This window comes from Rhipicephalus sanguineus, chromosome 5 (assembly GCF_013339695.2).
Source record: "Rhipicephalus sanguineus isolate Rsan-2018 chromosome 5, BIME_Rsan_1.4, whole genome shotgun sequence".
NCBI classification, from domain to species: Eukaryota; Metazoa; Arthropoda; class Arachnida; order Ixodida; family Ixodidae; genus Rhipicephalus; species Rhipicephalus sanguineus.
The window spans coordinates 22,224,201-22,242,654 of record NC_051180.1 but is presented as its reverse complement, the minus strand read 5'-3'; the positions used below and the strand labels follow the sequence as shown (position 1 = coordinate 22,242,654).

Sequence of the window (18,454 nt, the reverse complement as noted above, 5' to 3'; positions counted from 1 at the left end):
AGTGCGCTGGTGTGTAAAGGGTAGCTCATGATCTGACATAATGCCGGCACTTACGTTAGAACAGATACGTGTTTATCTCGAGCAAGTGCACGCTATTGTGCAATGATGTGCGCATCAGAAGTAGCTTTTGTAGGCACATTCGCGTAACACTTCACTATAGTTTGTGGAGTCATAGGTAATAATAATAATATCTGGAGTTTAACATCCCAAAACCACGAGATGATTATGAGAGACGCCGTAGTGGAGGGCTCCGGAAATTTCGACCACCTGGGGTTATTTAACGTGCACCTAAATCTAAGTACACAGGCCTCAGACATTTTTGCCTCCATCGAAAATGCAGCCGCCGCGGCCGGGATTCGATCCCGCGACCTTCGGGTCAGCAGTCGAGCGCCATAACCACTAGACCGCCGTGGCGGGACGTTACGAGGTGGAACGACGTGTTTTTGTTAGTGTAGTAGCTGTGTGCACATCGTGGGCTTACCAGGCACGTCGACAACACTAGCGTTTAAAGGGTGACTTATCGTGCAACGTAACGTCAGCCCTCACGTTAGAGCACATAAGTCTGGCGAACGCTGCCGATGTCGGTTTTCTTAACGCTCTAGCGTTTAAATTACCAATGTCTGTTCTCGCCGTTCTTGTGTAGATAAAACTGTGAATCACCTGTTGCGCATACCTGTACACCGCCGTCCGTGGTAAACGGGTATGTGCCACACCTGTCTGGAGGAAAGGGTTTGACGACGTACGTGACAGGATTTTCACGTTATTCATGTCATGATCAGACAGTCATATTCGTCAAATCCTCCTACCCTCCCATGGCAATTTCGGTCTATACGAAGTTTAAGAGTCGACCACGAGAGCATCGAGGCCTAGGCGGCTAGATAGATAGATAGATAGATAGATAGATAGATAGATAGATAGATAGATAGATAGATAGATAGATAGATAGATAGATAGATAGATAGATAGATAGATAGATAGATAGATAGATAGATAGATAGATAGATAGATAGATAGATAGATAGATAGATAGATAGATAGATAGATAGATAGATAGATAGATAGATAGATAGATAGATAGATAGACAGACAGACACGCTTAAATTGCCAAAGGTTCGCTAAGAAATGCTTCGCGATTAAAAGCAGGCAAGAAACAAGCAAACGAGAAAATACATACACAATATACATACATAGCAGCACCTGTTCATGTGTAAAGACGATGGAAGAATTCCCAATTCTGTCTGAAGTTGGAACCCGGTGCGCAAATCATTGGAGAAGCCTTTTCTCAGACAGAGAATCGGGCGAGACCGAAGCGCGTTTAACGTCTCCATGCCGTGGCTACCAATCACAATTTCACTTTTGTGTCATCCTCATAAAAGACCAAATGAAAAAGAAAAGACAAAAAATAAAGCAAAATCAGTTATGTAGAAACTATAGCTGCCACCCGCTTTTAGAAAATGGAACCTCGAGGCTTATTGATGCGGGCTCGAAGCACATTAATCACCATAGCTTTGTTCTTTTTCTTTTCATCCCTTTTTGAAAGAAACGACGAAGACGATGAAATAAAATGAAAACAAAATTAAACGAAGAAGAAAAGAAAAAAGAAAGGTTTTAACACACTGTTCACGTCTAGAACGGAAGTCGGAGACACCGTTGGGCCATGAGCGGCAAGAATTGGCAACTGAGTGGCGATAGTGTTCGCTCGTGGCTTCACAGAAAAATCTAAAGAAATAAGAGTTTCTAGATTTTTGGCGCCGAGGGACCTCACTCGTTTGTCTCTATCGCAGATTCTAAGTTGGCACACTCGTTATCAGGCGATAGAAGGAATTGAAGCGGAAACAAGTGAGTCAGAACTTAAATGTTTTGAGTCGTGGAATACGGTAGAACTACTTTTTTTTTGCTTCGTAGCTTCCTGGAGTCGCTTGGACAAGTGGTGCCTGTACTTTTTTTTTTTCATCGATTGTAGGGTAACCTATTTATTTAACACCGCCTATACTTCCTTTGGCCTCATTATCTCTTCGCTTGATATGATAGCGCGCATATAAAGACCCCTCGATACCCTCCCCTTCTTCCGGATATCTATGGGGACGCTAACACACACTTATCTTTGGACGTAACCGTGGATCAAATGTACGAGAGCTTAATATTTTTAAGGACATTAGGAGTATTTTTATTACAAATGTAACTGTTGAATGTAAACTGTTCATCAGGGGAAATGTTCCCGATAGTAAAACGACCGAATGCAAGTTTCGTAGAAAATAGCTTTTGAATAGATTCAGAAACAATCCTTTATGAGTGGAAGCTCCTTCTGGGCGTGTCCTTATCAAAGTGTGTTTGTAACGCAGCTTACAAACAGCTTTTGTTGTTGGAAATTTGCCCATTTGGAACAACAACCGCGTTTCTGTTTGTGTTTATTTCTCTGGCAGAAAGAATGCACATACGTTTTAGGCAGGGCAAATAAAGATATTCTTCACTACTCTGCTTTTCCTGCAATAGCTTTCCGAAACTTAGATGCTGTGCGACAATATTTATCCTTATACAGCGGATGGTTTTATTTAGTATGGCAGACTATGTTTGACGATGTAAGAATGAACTCCCCTCGCCACAACGTGAATTTATGAGCTAGATTTCAGCCTAAGGGCACTACTTGCACAAAAGGCCATGGTCGAGCGTACACAGTAGTTAACATTTGCAGCGTTGAAGGACTTTCGACATTTTCAAGAACTGTTATAAAACTGGCGGTCATCGCCAGTCCGGCTCTGTATCGTAAGAGCGATAATAAAAGAGGACAAGCCAGTCAATCAAGTCGCTTCAGCTGGCTGGCATAAAAATACTATAAACAGTCAAAATTAAACTGACTCAACAAGGACACCCTGGTGCTTCTCGGGAAACAGTCCAATTCGTAGCTCTGCTTCTGACGTCCTTCAGCAAACCCTGCCTCAATGCGCGAGCGGGGTGCAAAACGGAAAATCATTAGGGTGTTGAAGAAAGGAGTTGGAGGGAGGCGGAGCCGCTTGGTTGCACGCTCGCGCATACAATGGTTGTGGCAGAGGCGCTGAATGCCACGAGTGCTCAACCGCTGCACTGTGTGACAGAGCCCGAAGGGCTACTTAGAGTGGCTCGCCGGCGCCGCGCGAACCAGCGCGCCCCCGCCGTCAACGTGGCCGGGGAACCCGCGTTGCGAGCCACTGCCCGTCCATTGTCGAAGTCCCGGGCATCTCTATGGGAGGGCCACTCGGGACGAAGCAGTTGCGGCGGTTCCCGGCATTTTGCATCCTCATGCATATGCTAAAGAGCCGTACCACGTTGTGGTCCGTAGCTGCGCCAAGCGCTCCCGTCCAATCTATGCACATTCTGTTTTCTCTCACGGGCTTTCTCTAGTGGTATGGGCTTTTACGCGTCCGTTTCACCGCGAACGAGTGGGGGAAGATGCAAGCGGCTGGGCATTCCCGAATTTTCTTTTCCTGTTTACAGCTTCCTCCTATGTTGACGGTATACGTTCTCTCTTTTGCGCCTATTTTGCCAACACAGCCTCTTCTCAGGTATCTCGGTAATATAGTGCCGAGCTTGGCTCTCGATCACTGCCGTGGGCCTGCCGAGGTCAGCTGCGCGGGTTGGTGTATGCGGAACGGCTGCTGTGGCGTAGGCAGCTAAAACGCAAAAAAGAAGTAGCCTAACATTGAACGTTCTCGTCATTCGTTTTAAGACAGTCGACTTCTTCCTTGGCTCAATTGAAACTCGACCGAGTGATTGGGTAGAACCGGGACTGGGATGCATAGACGTACATATATTGGTCCGCTGTTTCTCTAATGTTGTTGCGGACTTTTGTTTTAAGTTAGTGTATGCATGGAATGCATTCAAGTCACCTTGCTGGGCGACGTATATTGTGGCGCAAAAGGGTTGCGAGAGACCGGATTGACATTTGGCATTTGTTTATGCGTGCAAAGTATAATGTAACACCTATTTTCATTTCTGCAGTCATGAAGGCGAGGAGATCAAAGAACTGAAATTTTGCGTAATTTAAGCGCACAAATGGAAAGCTGAAACGCATTGACAGTAGAAGAATAAAGTTCTTTTAACGGGGATTTCTTTTTTTTTTTTTGACGCTGTAGAGAGGTAAAGAAAGCAGTTTCGTGTCTAGCCCCTAAGATTAGTACTGCCGCAGTCAATGAATAAATGGGCGACGTGAGGCTACAGTTCAGGAGAAGATGGAAGCCCGAAGAGATGAACATTTGAAAAATCCTTGAAGTAGGGGCACCGCTGGAGCCAAGGTTCTGACAAGTGGTTTTGTCTCCTTAAAGAAAAGACAACTTGTCGAGACGTTTCCTACATGTACGCCTTGTTCAAGCGTCATTCATCTCTTTAGGTGCGAGTTAGCATTATAAGCAGGAAGCAAATAAATATCACTGGGCAATACGCTTGTAACAACCATCCTGTCCTGAAACTATGCACTATAGCTGAGTTATTTTGTGTTTTCACTTCCACGCAGTTGCTGGTGCAGTTATAAAGCTAAGCTTGCGTACTTCTCCGTCATCCCTCGGTTGACGTAACCCGCGCTTTTGGGGGCGTGTGTGGTGGCTTGTTTTCAGTTGACGCCATTATTCTGAAAAATATGCGAATCAACTTACTACTTTAAATTAGACATGGTGAAATAAAAGAATAGTGGTTCTCAGACTAAAATGTTAATGACGATCAGTTACTAAACCAACGTGAAAGTTTTTTGGACAAATTTTCAGGAAGCATGGGATGTCGGCGCTTGACAATTTAATTATGTATGACTGTCCTATTTTGCGACCCACTGCAAACACTACGTAGCCACAGCGTAAATGGCGTACTTGATTTAGTGTAATGTGAGACTACTGGAAGTACGCTTCTTGCACTGATAAAGTGCTGTGGTACTCGTATAGCTTCCAGACTACTATAGGCGTGTAGTAGGACCGACATATGTTTGCATGCAGAGTTGTTGACAAGGGACCACTGAAAGCTAGCGGAAATGGCTTTATTCAGGGGCTAGAGTCATCACACGCTATGGTCTAAAATGTTTATATTTTGCCAGAGTATAATACGGCGGAACGCAGCGCATCTTAAGAGATATAAAAAACAAAGAGCAGCATAAAAGGTCAAGCATGCCGATAAAACTTACCATGTCCTACTGCAATAAGTAATAAAGAAAATATCTTAGCTTTAGTAACCGTTACGTGGAAAACCGACCCTTATTCAAGGTATCTGTCCCTTCACATATATCAGGTCACATGCAGCATACCTTATAATAGAATCCTTAAAATGGTCGGAAATCTAGCTTGTTGCTATCCCTTCGTTACGTGAAGCAGTATGACAAAATAAGGGACACGAAAAAGACAATGACCAACGCTGACCTGCAAAAAAGAAGTAAGTTTTAATCATAGTGCAAAAATATATGCGCCTACCGAAAAACGCGACGGGAAAATAAGAGCGCTAGAGAAAAAGGAGGTGGAGACGGGAGGAGGGGGGGGGGGAGGAAGGATTAAAAGCTTGCGTATGCCATGCGATCTAGCCAACGTGGTGCACACGTCGTGAAAAATTTTACCCGATGCCTGAAATATGAAATGCATAAATTTATGTTAATACCATATGACCTAAACTGCGTCAGCTCTATTTCCTTTTTTCAATACGTGCTTCGGATAGATAGACGTCCACATTGCTCATTACCTTGTCTAGCACATGTTTGTAGTCACATATTCATCGTCTAGAAGTCTATTTTTATCATGCTTGCTATGACAAAGTTTATATGTGTGCACACATCATATGTCTTGTGCCTTCAGTGTGTAGCAAGTGCGGTGGTATAAATCTTCATTAACCATTCTCGCTTTAATTTAGTGTTGATTCACTATATACCCAGACTAGCTAACCATAGTATAGACGTATCTGTTTTTGAGTGGACGCTTTAAAGTGGTTTTCGCCTTCATTTTCAAAGGCGAGTGTGCCCGATAAAGCACTTTAAATAAAGGACATTGAAATGACGTCGGGTAGTCCCCAGGGAGCCCCTGCGCTCGTTGTCAATTACGCTTGCTCTCATGAGCGCCGCAAATAAGTCCAGAGCTCCAACTGCCACTTTGTGTTCAGCCTATGCAAAAGGAAGCCGCACCTGCCCAACTTACCAGACGTCGTAAGCCTTTACCGTTTATTGGCTCGTACAGGCGATTATATGACATGATAATATATCAAGCTGAACAGATTTGCACTGAGCCCCTTTCTTCGTCTCCAGCTCCGCAGTTGTGACTGGTGCAACAATGTCAAATTAGCTCAGTGAAGCAGTTTCTCACAATTAGGCCTTCCGAAAAATCATTATCTCTTGCATTCTCATGTATGAGGAAATGGCTGATGTTCTTATGTTTGAAAGCTTGCGTAATTAGGAGCCCGATATTTTATCTCCCTTTAGACTAATGATACTTTTGAAGGTTCAAAAGAGAGGCTATGTCTATATTCTTATAAAACCCTGTTTTTTCTTGCAATTGCCTAATTTTCCTTCAGAATTACATGCATTTATTTTCCACCTAATGAAGTATGTTTTTGCTGGCGAAACAAGGAATATATAGCACTTTACCAAACGGAGCGACCAGTGGCGCAGCGGCTTGGCCTTGACTGCTTTAGGATACTTTTCACTTTTCTTGTACATTTTTAAGGCGAAAGCCTTAAATGCATCACCAAACGCGAAATTTGACCATCGGCATCCTGCGGCATCGAGGACTAGTGATGTGAAAAAATCATCATGTGATGACGTACTATACGACGTCACAGATCGGCAAGATTCGTGACGTCATCATGACGTCACTGTGACTTGAATCACATCGTAGCTGTGACATCGTAGCTTGGTCAAAGGAAGTCCGATCACGGAGGCAATTTAAAACCAGGTGAGGTGCCTCCGACCATGAAAGCAGTGCAAAATGACGTTAGGTGCAGAAAGCTTTCGAGGGGTGGCTGGGCAGGATCAATACATCAACTGAGAAGAAATAGAAGATACCTTTTGCCTTCTCTTAAGTGAATGCGTAAGGGACCCTGTGAGTTTTTTAAAATTTGCTGATCGCGGACTACATCATCAAGAGTTTAGTACATTAACCTGCGTCAGATATTTTATAGCTGCCAAATGAAAAGGGAGAGATTAATCAACCGCTCCGTCGTAGAAGCCGTATCTTCGTAGCCGTTACCATTATTGCTTTCAAGTTTTTTGGTTTTTTTTTGTTTTTTATGTATATAAATAGAGGTGGGTGCCGATGCATGGCGCCGGCTACTCCTCTTCTCCTGCGTAATTGTTGCTTTATTTGGCGCGCAATATAGTGGAATGATCGATAAATTTATCGATTATTCCACTATATCGATAAATTTATAAATGAAGTTTATTCACGCGTTTCAGGGGCTAAATCTACGATATCATAATGACGCGCTGACTTCCGATAGTTGGAAGTCAGCGTCCGTCTTTGTATTTTGTGTGCTTCTTATGTCCTGTTTTTTTTTTTTTTTTTTTTCGTGCTGCACAAACCTTGCATGGAGGCCGTGAAAATTTATTTTGGAGCTCGAGCTGTTGACGCCAGGATGTGGGAGGCACCTCATTGCACTTACTTGCGGGATTGCGCTGATAGCTTAACCCTATTGATTAGCTACAGGTGAGCCTCAGGAATTAGGTTTGTCATCTGGCCCTCCCTGCACTTATTTCTGTTGGTGCTTAAATAGCATGTGGTTGTCCGTGGTTATTTTCAACATTTCCAGACAATAAGGAACAGACTCTCTGACATATTGCGGTATTTGCAGTGTCATGTACACGTGGACGAATAATTTGCGTGCATTAAAGCGCCATGAATGCGATTGCCCAAACGATGTTGCCATAGCATGCCGGCTTCTTCTGCAGAAGTGTGGTGCCGGAATTCCCGCCTATTTTACTTACAACCATCTAGAATATTAAGGCAGATGCTTCGGTTCTTCCGCCGCGGTAGTACAGTGTTGCCAACCAATTTTGGAAAAATATCCTACCTCACGGTAAAAATTACCCTACTTTAACCTACACAACTTTTTTATTACCCTACACTTTAACCTACGCCTAAAAATAACGCAGTGTAACGACAATAAAGTACAGACTATACTTCATCGTACGACACGCAGACGTGTGGTGGCGCTGAAGTCGGTAGTAACTTCAGTGGTTTGGAAATTAGCTTCAAGAAGGGACTAAAGAAAATGAAAGACAACTGAGGGGAACCGAACGCGTTCCGGTTTTTGTGTGGGAAGTTCGTTGACTCACAGTCGATAAAAAGAACTAGGAGACTCATCAGGAAGCATACGGCTGGCACTATAAGCGACGTGGTAACAAAGAGCATTAAGCGAAACGTCATAGAGGGGGAAAGGATGTATTGGATAGCAGCGATGGGAACAAAGCCGGGTCCGAGCAACTACCGAAAGGCCCAAGACGAAATAAACAAGGATACATTTTACGGTAGTTCAAGCAGAAATGGTTTGGTGTTTTAAGCGAGGTGGGATGTTCTTAGAACGCGTAGTTATGAATCGATATTAAGTAAAGAAGAGAAATACGTTCGTAGGGAAAGTGAGGAAACGATGGAGCACGTTTTAATTGAATGTGAAGGTATACACTCGGGCGTATGTTAGGACACTAGAATACATGAAGCCTTGTGTTTTGGGGGCAACATTAGAAAGGCAAACAGGTCGACGATAGAAATAACAAAAAGGCGACTGAAGGAGTGGTGGCGGAAAAGTAGGCAAAAAGCAAAAAAAAAAAACAAAAAGTGAAACTAAGGTTAGTCTGCGATAAGGCGCAGAAAGTTGGGCTGTGAATTTATAAGGCTTTCTTTTGTTAAGAAGAGAACCTTAGTTCAGCTGGACAAGATTTGACCTTAATGTAATACTACTACTACTACTACAAATAATAATAACAACAACAACAATAATAATAATAATAATAATAATAATATAATAATAATAATAATAATAATAATAATAATAATAATAATAATAATAAGAAGAAGAAGAAGAAGAAGAAGAAGAAGAAGAAAACTTGAGCGTGGTGGAGTGCAGATCACCGCCCATTTATAAAGGGGACGCTCTTCCGTCCATCCATTGCTTTCATCGAAAAAACTCGCATGGTCCTTCCTGAGATGTCTGGAAGGCGAAATCCATATTCTTTTTCTTCTTCTTTTCGTTCGATTGTGTATGATCCCCCGCCCTCGAAAGATGTCTGCACCAAGCGTGCTTTTGCACTGCCCGGTGTTTAAGAGGCATTGCATACTTTCCGCACTTCACTTGCCTCCGGCGTCTGCGCACTTATGTTCAAGTGACAATGTCAGGGGATGACGTCGTCATTGGAGGTCACACTTTGACATCACTATGCCTTCATGATGACGTCATGAGGTGACGTTGTTATAGCACGATGATTTTTTGCACCACTCGCGTTGACGGCGATGGTCACTTTTCGCGTTTGATGAGGCATGTAACGCTTTCGCCTTAATAACAGCAACCAACCGCCGTCACAAAATTCAAGAGCCCCTCCACGAAACGAACGAGTGGGCGACGACAGAGAGGGAAAAGAATATCCATGAGAAAAAACAACAATGCTAGCACAGTGATGTGTGTGACGTAATATCTTTCGTCGCTGCCCTGTGCTGGGGACATGTGAATTAGGACAGTTCCAATTTTATTCAAAGGAATATTTAGTCTCCGGATCTCTTTAGGAATGTCACGCTCCGATATGTCACGTGGATCGTCTACATTTTTCGCTGATCGATGACGAGAAGGGCGTGGAAATTACCCTTCGTCTTATAAGAAATTCGTATTACCGCCCTACACTCTTAAGAAAAAAAAGAGAGTATGTGTGACTCCTTTCGGGTAGGCCTGACTTGCCATGTATATGAATCTTTTTAAAGAGGCACGTTAACTCTCTTGTAGGTCACACGACTCTCACAAGTGAGTACAGTGATCCCCAAAGAGAGTTGACGTGCCTCTTTAAAGAGAGTCATATACGTGGCAAATTAGGACTACCCGAATGGAGTCAAATGACTCTTTTTTTTATTCTTAGTGTACTACGCCACATAGGCCAACAAATTCCGAAAATACCCTATAAGTAGGGTAATTACCCTACGGTTGGCAACCCTGCCGTAGTATAGCGATTATGGTAGTCGGCTGTAGACCCGAAGGTCGCGGGTTCGATCACAGCCGTGGCGTACGCATTTCGATGGAGGCGAAATGCCGTGTACATGTGGGATTTCAGTTCACGCTAAAGAACACCAGATGGTCTAAATTTCCGGAGCCCTCTACTGCCTCGTGACTCATAGTAATATGGTTTGGGCACGTAAAACCTCACAAATTATTATTAGACGTTCCGTGTCCTTACTACTGGGTTTCAGCGAAACCCATCTCCTGTTTAAAGAGACAGCTGTAAATCATACCGTTTCCCACTGCGACGCCCCGCATAATTCCGCAGCTCTACTGTGTAATAGTCGTTCCGTTACGACCCACGCAGCCTTCGCGCACCACCGCGCATGTGACAGCGAATAGCGACTACTAGCGAGACAGGGTTGTCCGGCGGGCGTGCGAGGCCGCTTGAGCGACGGTTTCCAGTCTCGCGGCACAATTGCCCTCCGCGAGCTCGTTGGGCCCCGAACTCGTGGGCTTCTCGCCGCACATTTATATGCAGCCACGCGGCGGGTGAGTCGCAATAATACGGACTCTAGTTTGGCATACCCGCTAGCTTCTCCGCGCTTGTTTGAGATCGTGCCCGGAATACGGAAGCGCCGGATAAAGGCGTCATCGAGAGCGAAGCGCCCGGTTCCAGGGTCGCAGGCAATGGCCGTTTTTCAGCGCCCGGCCCGGGACGACTAAGATACGCAGACAGCAGCGCGCACGGTTGCCTCGACGCACTTTCGCTGTCGACCTCGCCGTGTAGCGTACCGGTCTGCATATCTATGCGAGAGGCGTTCGTGCGGTAAGAAAAAAAGAATAAAAGGAACGTGGTGAAAGGACAGAGAAGAGCCCGCTTATGAGACAAGAGAAAGAGACAGACATTACGAGAAAAACTTGCCATAAAGAGCGACGGTTTCTGTATTTGCCCTTTTCCTTCATGGTACGAAAAACCAAAAGAAAGCCATGCTCTGCAAATTTAGCGCTGCCCTTTATTTCATGTATTTTTGTTTTGCGCCGGCGTTATAATTTCCGTGTCGTAGAAATTTGGAAGCAAACCCTTAGCAATTCGGACAAGGGAAATAGTTCTCATTAAGGCTGCCGTCTGTGGTAGTTTCGCTGATACACTAGCGCGGAAAACGTGTCATCCTTATAAAAGCTTGTTTATACGGATGAAAATAATGTAAGAAAAAAGAAAATAGAAGTTCAATATGTGTTCGCGTTTTGTTAAAATGATGGGTATATCACGTGAGCACTAGCTTTCATGCGTCTAATTGTGTTTCCTGCGGACAGAAACTCTTATGCAAGAAAAAAATATGAACACATATATGCAGAGGCATTAGTGATTTGTAACGACTGTCTGCAGCTTTGGTAAAACTTCTATTATACGCATTTCAAAAAAAAAACACAACAAAACAGTCTGGATGTCGTTCTAGCTTTGAGTCTTCTCTTGTTGTATAACATTTATTCGCCTTGTATTCTTGGAGTAATTTGCAAATTGGAAAACAAATGTATACGTACTTGGTAGTCAGTCTGCTTAGTTTCTGAAATGAGTGTTATCAACGCTTTATAATCTCTTGCATAGATAAGTAAGCAAAAACGAACAAACAAACCCCGATATAACTAAAAGAGTTGGCAATGGCAAACAAAAAACTTTTAGATTATGTTATCGCTGCACAAAGTTCACCACACCATTTAGTACGAGCTTTTTTTTTTTCACGTGGTATTAAACGAGCCACTTTGGAGACCCAAGCGAGGAAAAAATATTAAACTGCAATATACTCTCTTATTGTGCGCGTGATGTTTCTAATCACACTTCCCGAAAAACCTCTGCACTACACAAAGATATGGCGAGCACGGTTAAGATCGCTTCCACCGCGCCTTATTTCTGTTTGTGTCATCCGCGTTGACGATATTGCAACCGCGAACGAAAAAAATGAATAAATAAGGTACACGACATCGGTGCCTCGAGGTCGCACTAAACGAAGTGTCAGTAGCGCGCTGTAGCGAGACAAACCTGGAACTTGGCAGTGGAGTGTATATACTGCGCGTGCCTCGCAGGCTTGCGAGGCATGACCGGTGGTGCGAAGGAAACGCAGCCATCGCTAGGCGACGCGGTCTCGCTCGGCGTTCGGTCGCCGCATTCCGCTGTCACTGCAGGGGTGGGGGAGGTGAGCGTACCTTAACGCCCAGCGCCACTCTTTATTCCGGTTACTGCGCAGTGCCCCCGGGCGATCCCATCATCGTGGATGATGACGGCCGCAGGATGGAGGGACTCGTGGGTCGCTTCAACGAAGGGGAAAATCTCCGGCTCGTCTGCCAAGTGCACGGAGGTAAGCTGGGCCGAGAAATACACTCGCTTGCGATGTTGATGCTCGCCACGACGCAACATTTTTCTCTTTTTGCCGCGGGCTCGCAGCGTCCAAATCTTCTGTCTCGATGCTCTCGCTCTGATACTACCTGTACCTTGTCATAGCGTCGTCTCTCCCTTCCCGACATTCCTCATCGTTACTTCCGGTTGACCGCTGCACCAACAGGGTTTCGCGCGCTTTTTTATATTTGTGTAATTTTTCCAGTGCGCCACGTTTCCTTTTTTTTAAGCGGACATACTGCATGCTTGTTTTCTTTTTTTCTCATTTGTCTGTGCGCGCATTTTCGTTCTTCGCTTTTTCTAACACACTTTTTTCCTCCTCAAACCCTCTCGTATGTAAGCGTAGCGAACTAGACGCTTCCTTTCCGGTTAACCTCACTGCAAGTTCCTGCGTATTTTACAATTTTCTATCGCTTGTTGCGGTACCATTTTTTTCGTTTGCATTGCAACCCACGCTTGTGCCGTTATCTAGATTAACATTAAAACTTGTTCGAACGCAGTTTTGCTTTCCCGGTATTTATATCCTATTCCCGGTGCTTTCGGTGCAAATGCGAGTTGGCGTCATTCGCCGACGGCAGTTTGTTTATGATGGCTCACTTAAACGCCGCGGCAGATTTTTCGCCAAAAATGTTCAAAACTGTGCTTTCCGTTTCTTTCGAGCCTCCTCATTTTCGGCGCGCAGCATCGTTCGCTCCCATTTGCTGCTATTACCACTGCTGTATATTGTCCTGCTCTTTAATTGCGTCGTATTTTGTTTGACGCTGCATTTCGTAACATTTATTTATTAGCGCTTTTGAACATTTGTAGTTCCATTTTAACGTACATTTAACGGGCTCTTTACCGCGCACCTATAGCTAAGGTCGTTTAGCCTGCACCTACACATAAGTACACGTCTGCTCTTTGCATTTCGCCCCCAGGAGTACGCTGCCGCCGAGGGTGGGAGTCGAACCCGCGCCCTTTAGCTTAGTAGTGCGACCCCTTAAGTGCCAAGTCATTACGGTAGTCGGTTGTACACCGTTGCAATTTTTTTAAATCATATTGCGTGAGCGTCGACCCGAGCGTCGACGGTAGTTTCTAATGTCGGCGAGAAGCGACGAGATTAGCTACTTGGAGATTAGCGTTACACCGGCTTTCTGAACGCATGATCGCACAGATAAGGCTGATCCTTTGTATGAATATCTAAGCAAGCAGCGTATAGCAGAGGGCGTTCGCACACAAGTGGGCTCTCTGCGCTTGTGTATCATGCAGGAAATCTCGTTACTTCTCGCCTGTAGTAGTAGTAGTAGTAGTAGTAGTAGTAGTAGTAGTAGTAGTAGTAGTAGTAGTAGTAGTAGTAGCAGTAGTAGTATAGCAGGAGTAGTAGTAGTAGTTCGCGTACAAGTGTAGTAGTAGTAGTAGTAGTAGTAGTAGTAGTGATAGTCAGTAGTAGTAGCTAGTAGTAGTAATTGTGTAGTAGTAGTAGTAGTAGTAGTATGCAAGTAGTAGGAAATATGTCAGTAGTAGTAGTAGTAGTAGTAGTAGTAGTAGTAGTAGTAGTAGTAGTAGTAGTAGTAGTAGTAGTAGTAGTAGTAGCCAGTAGTAGTAGTAGTGTAGTAGTAGTAGTAGTAGTAGTAGTAGTAGTAGTAGTAGTAGTAGTAGTAGTAAGTGTAGTAGTAGTAGTAGTAGTAGTAGTAGTAGTTGTCTATTAGTAGTAGTTTTATTTCTAGTAGAGTAGTAGTAGTAATATAATAGTAGTAGTAGTAGTGGAAAAAGAACAGTTGAAAGAAAAAAGAACAGTGGCAAAAGGCGTTTCATACGCCTAACAAAGGCCTCTGTACCTGAAGTTCGCATCACATACACATTCCTTGTACATATGCACAATCGAAAAAAGTTTTGACGCATCATAAAACCACATGAGCGCTAACAAATGAGTACTGCAGTCAACACAAGCAACACATTATTATGCCTGTATTAGACACCACCATATCCAGGGGTGAACGCCCGCGCGATATTAAAAAAAAATTCAAGGTCTTCTGAAATCATCAAGGTCTTCTGAAAAAAGAAACAGAACTTGCATTTAACAGACAGCAACACATTACCCTTATGTGCTATTGCTACCACATGAGCTCTTGAAGAATTAAAATTGCATTGAACTGATTTGTATAAACGAGCTATCTCGGCGCAGGCAAGCCTCGTCCAGTGGTCACGTGGTGGCGCGACAAGCGGCTAGTGGACGACAACTACACCGTTGTGGGTGACTCGGTGCACAACAGCTTCGAGATACGTGAACTGAGGCGCGCTGACTTCCTGGTTGTGCTCACGTGCCAGGCCAGCAACAACAACGTCACAGTGGCCGCTTCGCGCTCCATCACCCTCGACATGAACTGTGAGCATGAATCGGCCTTGCACAGGTCTTTGTTTATCGTTGCAGGCACCGAAACGGTGAAAATTATTCACAAACCAACGACATGAGCCGAAGGCATGACCCATAATTCGCAGATGTTCGTATTTCTTATTGCTGCAACCGAAACAGGACAAGGTCTTTTTTGGATGAACAATGAAGAATAACCAGAATGTCTCCAGTAACATTCTTACTATTGTCTCTTTACTTTAGCCTTATTTTAATGTACAATAACCGGATAAACCTTTTTGCAGCTCACCTGCAGACAACGAATGCAGTGAGGAGCAGGAAATTTCTAAGTAAACGCTAACGCTCTGCGAACACATTTCGCTGAAAATAATCTTTTGAGTACTATGTAGCGAAATCAAACAAAATGAAAACCTTGCATTAACTCTGAAGTAGCGCTGTTAGTTGAACCTGAAGGTTTTGTGTCGGTGATAGTAATCTGTGAAATTTAATGAAGAAACAAGTTAAAGATGTGCTTGTCTCCGTCTGTCTTTACGCGCAGCTTTAGGAGAACTTGCCAAACGCAAGTTCTCCTAAAGCACCCCCGTCTGCCTGCGGCATCGCAAACAGATTGGGTCTTATTTGGGACAGCTGTCACAGCGTGGTCTCATACCCACCGGATATTCAGTTTTCACCTGTGCATCTAAGCAGCAACTAAAACCAAGTTTTGTACTTGTACCACGACATAAACCGCAAGCACCAATCTCGAGCGCAACAATATTTCTCCTTTCACCAGGACGCAATTCCTGAAGGAGACCTCGCGAACCTATACACACGACACGGTTGTACCGCCTTGTGGTTCTGCATGGCTAGCCCCATGTTTCGGGAAGGCAGCGTCCTCATTAACAATGCAGTGTTGTTGTTGGCGGCGTTGCCCTTTCGCTAACATCGTTCCCATTCTTCGCTAAACAACGACCGCAGTGATTCCACTGGACGTGACCATCCAGCCACCGAAGCGACCCCTGTCTGCGGATAAGGAAATTGAGCTGGTGTGTTCCTCGAGCGGATCGAGGCCCCCAGCGCTGCTGACCTGGTGGAAAAGCGGAGAACAAATTCTCTCTTCTAAAGAACACCAGGTAGTCAGGCCTTTCTCTTCACCTCTTGTTTAGGCCCTGACCTTTCGTGGGTGCTTCGTGCTCGGCACTTTATATTATGTTTCCATTGTGATTCGCTTTCTGGATGGTGGCAAACTTAGCAAACCAACGTCCTGGCTCAACTTATTCATTTAGTTTGTCCTCACTCTTACTGCCACAATTAATTTGTGAGCTCTACTAGTATATTCAGAAGCATCTAATTAATTATGCAAGCATAGATATAAAAGAATGCAGTAGAATAAGTTATGGACTGTAGAATTGCACTGCATCTTTAAATCAAACCTTCGTTTGCTGCTCAGATTTTCCCGATCAGTCACAGAGCTGCTGTTGCTGCTGTTTGGTCTAAATAAGTAAAAGTTCAATCTCTGTTTTATTTAACTTGGCCTGCTTTGTGCTGAATAAAAAGCTTTTTTTTAGGAATTATGACACTTCATTTTTTTTACACTAGCATTCTTCTCACCAAATATTTCTCAGCTTCTAAGCTCAGGCATGCACGCACTTTCTGTCTGTTATGTAATTATGTCCCTCTCATGGTAGCTCTCAATCAACAGCACGTGACCGCACCCCCGCCTTTCAGTTTCTTTTTCGCCACTGTAATATACACATAAAATGTCAATCGCTGATGCGTTCAATGTTTAGGCGCTGCTCTCTGGTCAATCGAAGATTTATTTTTGGGCATATTATCGCAGTCGCAGTCTTGTACGTTTTCTTTTTTCTTGCTAACAAGTATGTTCCATGCATACCTTTCGTTTTAGTTCACACCTTCACAAATTAGTCAAGCCTTTCTAAACTCACTCAGTATTCAACATGGGTGTCTGTGGCTATTTGAAAGAAAAATCAGTTTTTGCTGTAGCGGTGCTTATCGGCTCGCCGACTGTGCCCGCACAGGTTCAAGAGGGCGTGAGCACCAGCTCGAGCGTGATCCTCTTTACACCACGAGCGGAGGATAATGGGCTCGTGCTGTCGTGCCGAGCAGAAAACCAGTTCATCCCAGGAAGTGCAATCGAAGAAGGCTGGAAGCTCGACGTTTTCTGTAAGGACATTTTTTTTCTTTTGACGAGATTGCTGGCATTATTCATTTTGGGTAAAGGAATCAAAAGGAGGAGCACGCATTAAGTTTGAAAATCGCAATTCTTGCTGTACGTTAGAACTGCTAGTTTATTTGTTTTTTTTTTTTTTGCCAATTGACTGAATGGTATTGGCGTACACTTTTTTTTTAATTGGTTTGTAATGTAAAGGCTTCGGAACAAACTAAAATATTGTCAATACGCATACGGCGTGCACTGTATAACTCTGACCATGGGGCTCGCTATGCCTCCTGTACAAATAATAAGATTAGGACGGAACTAAACACGGTTTCAAATAGCAAGCTTTTTCAACTTTTACAACTAAATAAAAATAATGTCTTACGGCCAAAACAACAGTTTACAAAAAAAAGCAACCGAGAAATATGTAACCTTTAGAGATGCATTTTTAACTGTTTCGTTCTATGCTTTTTCGGGAAAAATTGACCTGAGGGCTGTCTGTGATAAAGTAATATGTGAATAAGGATGACGACCCCTTTGGTGCGTGTAAAGAACATTCGCAAAAAACTAAAGCTAAATGTATTCAATGTCCGTATCTGCCAATAAATCATGTGGTGTAAGCTTGATACACAGGATGCTTTTTTTTTTAACGTTAGCACTACATCTGAACATTGCCCGTGACGTGTCCCACGAGGCAGCTCTATGAGCATGACGAATATTACTGTTTTTTTTTTTCACTTTTCTTTTCCCTCTTCCTCCAGCATAGGTTAGCAAACGAAAATCTTCTTCTTGGGTTAACTTTCATACGTTTCCCATCTAATTTCTTTTTCTCGCAAATTCAAATGAACGATAGATTTCTGTGAAACATTATTCTTCTTGTATGAACTCTGCGCTGTATCTTTTGCCAGATAAGCCTCGCATCACATTGGTGCTTGGTCAGAACCTCAAGGAGCACGACATTCACGAAGGCCGAGATGTGTACCTGGAATGCCACGTGGATGCCAGCCCTGTGGCAACCGAGGTGACGTGGCTCTTTGAAGGCCACGAAGTCGCCACCAACACCAGCGCCGGTGTCATCGTGAGCAACCAATCGCTGGTGCTGCAAAAGGTGCGGAGGTCCCGCCGTGGGCGTTACAGCTGCACCGCCGCTAATCGAGAAGGACACGGGACCAGCAATATCTTCATTTTACGAATAAAATGTGAGCATTGCAATCTTGGCTCTTTCGGCTTGCTAGTATTCACTTGCTGCGATGCCATGAGAGACCATCTGAAGTATTAGCATTTGTTAGCTGCCAATTGCTGCGCAATAGTTTGCAGTAAAGCACTTCACATGTCTATTGGACATCGACTCCTCATTCCGTGGTTCTCTTAATGAGGTCATAACGGATTTCGGAGGTACTGCGAGCTACAAGTGTTGTCTTTTGAA

The 18,454-nt window shown here is 44.0% G+C and overlaps 1 protein-coding gene across 1 annotated transcript in view; it reads left to right on the top strand.

Moving 5' to 3' along the window:
* LOC119393351 (hemicentin-2) overlaps positions 1–18,454 on the top strand; it is a 138,518-nt gene that overhangs the window by 109,074 nt on the left and 10,990 nt on the right. Inside the window, exons 3-7 of the mRNA XM_037660325.2 lie at positions 12,375–12,485; positions 14,688–14,888; positions 15,831–15,985; positions 16,892–17,036; positions 17,937–18,227. Coding sequence (XP_037516253.2) covers positions 12,375–12,485; positions 14,688–14,888; positions 15,831–15,985; positions 16,892–17,036; positions 17,937–18,227 — 903 coding nt within the window. The remainder of the gene's footprint in view (positions 1–12,374; positions 12,486–14,687; positions 14,889–15,830; positions 15,986–16,891; positions 17,037–17,936; positions 18,228–18,454) is intronic.